This window comes from Gavialis gangeticus, unplaced genomic scaffold, assembly GCF_001723915.1.
Source record: "Gavialis gangeticus isolate Ggan-Ray unplaced genomic scaffold, GavGan_comp1, whole genome shotgun sequence".
NCBI lineage: Eukaryota > Metazoa > Chordata > Crocodylia > Gavialidae > Gavialis > Gavialis gangeticus.
In genome coordinates this window covers 2,063,400-2,065,850 of record NW_017729004.1, presented here as the reverse complement: position 1 = coordinate 2,065,850, position 2,451 = coordinate 2,063,400, and the positions used below count along the sequence as shown (strand labels likewise).

At 51.8% G+C, this 2,451-nt stretch overlaps 1 protein-coding gene across 1 annotated transcript in view; it reads left to right on the top strand.

Annotated features, from left to right (window-relative positions):
• LOC109291154 (tubulin beta chain-like) overlaps window positions 1–2,451 on the top strand; it is a 14,235-nt gene that overhangs the window by 4,479 nt on the left and 7,305 nt on the right. Inside the window, exons 6-7 of the mRNA XM_019508017.1 lie at window positions 1,482–1,646; window positions 1,828–1,920. Of these exons, the coding sequence (XP_019363562.1) occupies window positions 1,482–1,646; window positions 1,828–1,920 (258 nt within the window). The remainder of the gene's footprint in view (window positions 1–1,481; window positions 1,647–1,827; window positions 1,921–2,451) is intronic.

The following is a 2,451-nucleotide window of genomic DNA, read 5'->3' as shown; positions in this document are numbered from 1 at the left end:
TGGGAGGTCTGTAGTAGACTCCCACTGTTATGTCCCCTGTGCCGTGTTCCCCACGAATTTTAATCCAGAGGGTCTCCAGTTGTGCACCCTGGTTGCCAACATCAGCTTTCAGGGACGCGTAGCTTTCCTTAACATTGAGAGCTACACCCCCGCCCCTTTTAGCTACTTGATCCCTCCTGTACAGGGGATAGCCATCTACACCCATGGTCCAGTCATGGGTGTCCCCTTGGGGGCTCTTGCCTTGCCCACAGATTGCACCGGGGGGCAGATGACAGGACAAGGAGCAATGAGTAAATATGATTTATTTTATCGTTTTTTGGTACATTTAAAGGAAAATTGACTTGTTCTGTGTATGGCTTGACTGCATGGGCCATTTTTTTACAATTTTTGACCAAACTTTGACAGGTCAATTGATTGAACTTTATTTACATACCCAACCCATTGAAGACTGTTATCAAATCTTCCCTCAGTTTTCTCTTCTCCAGAATAAATAATCAACTTCTTCTAACTTTTCCAATTGAGTCAGGTTTCCCCAGTCTCTAATCAGTCTTCCTGGTACTCACTGTAGTCTTTACAATTTGTCCGTGCCTTTCCTAAAGTGCGATAGCCAAACCCTAGACACCGTACTCTAGGCGAGGTCTCACCAGTGAATGTAATTGCTTCCCTTAATTTAAAAGCAGTGCTTCAACTAATACAGCCTGGCACGTTGTAGGCTTTTTTTGCAACGAGGGGACAGTGTTGGCTGTCATTCACCATAACCCCCAGGTCCTTCTCTACAGTCCCACAGCCCAACCAGTCACTCCCCAAGCTGCATCTGTGGACTCCGTTTTGGACTCCAGATATGGCCTCCCCAGTGCTGAATAGAGAAGAGTCACTTCCCCCAATCTGCTGGTGATGCTCCTACCAAAGCATTTCTCCATTTATTCGGGTCATTTTGAGTCCTAGCCCCACCTTCCAGAGTGCCTGCAACTCTACCCAGCTGGGTGTCATCTGCAGCCGTGCGAGCTGTGCGCTCAGTCCCATCATCCACATCACTACTGAAGTTATTACTGAACCTGGGGCAGACCCCTGGGCACCCCACTCCATCCCTCCTCCCAATTAGACACTGAGATGAGGCTGGCGACACCGGGTTAAACATGCCGTGTGTCTGGTTCTCAGTTACTGCTCCAGACATGCCCTTAACCTGCTTCCTTTAATCCTTTGTTGCTGAGACTTGGAGCTCTCATTACATGTGTGTGTACAGCACCTAGCGCCCTGGGGCCCAGATCCTGACAGGTCTTCTAGGGGCTGCTGCTATGCATCTAACAGCGATGCTAACTATCGATGGGCCTGTAATTGTGCAGCCATCTGACATCAGAACAGCTCGTTCCTGCAGTGTCTGCTCAGTCTGCACCCAGGCAAGACATAACGCTGTCTTTGAGGGCTCCTGGATTCGCCCCCGAGCAACTGGAGAACGGCGAGTCTGCTCTGTATTTGCACAGGCACACAGATGGCATCCTCCTGCTCCAGAACGACGAGGTGCTGGCGAGGGCAGGAGCCCCCCATGCAGCTGCCGCCCAGCCCCGGGTCTCTCTCTCCTCCATGAACACCTACATCGCCTCCTGCCTTGCTGGGCTCCTCTACCCGGTCGAGGCTTTCACGGGCAGGTGAATCCAGGGTGGGGCTTTGTCTTGATTTGAAACGCCACAAATGCCCTGCAGAAAGCTTGGGGCTTGGTAGAGGAAACCTGTCACCCTTCAGCCGGGAGCCAGCCCATGAGCTGGAGCCCAGAGGAAGCTGTAGGTGGTTATTCGGTGGTATCTAACTGTGCCTCTTGCTTTTCGGCAGGGTCAGCATCGGGATGGAGCCGTGGGAGCTGTTGAGGACCGTCTGCCCCATGCCAGCCATGAAATTCCTCTACGTCTCTCAAGCCAGCCACAGGTAGGGAGGAAACCTCTCCCACAGCAGGCGGGAGACTCTGATGAGAGTCCTCTGTCCCACTTTTAGCTGTCCAGGCTAGTGATTCTCCACCTGGGCATTGCAAGATCCTTTTGTGGGTGCTCTGGGATGGGGCACAATATTTACACTGTTAGTAACCTCCTACGTGTGATTCACAAGATACACCCAGAGACTTCCAACAGGAATCCAGCACATCAAAACCTTCTGCCCTGCTGTGGCCTTGCTGAGCAATTTGCCACGGGGAAAAAAATGGCTCTGTTCATAAAATTGTAATAAATGAGGGTTGGAAGGGAGCTCAGGAGGTCACATCTAGTCCAACCCCCTGATCCAAGAAGGATCAGCCCCAAGTACATCATCCCAGACAAGGCTTTGTCTACCTGGGTCTTCAAAGCCTCCAAGGATGGAGACTCCACCACCTCTCTGGGTAACCTGTTCCAGGGCTTTCATAGTTTCATAGCTGGTCGGGTCGGAAGGGACCTGAGCAGATCATCGAGTCCGACCCCCTGCCATGGC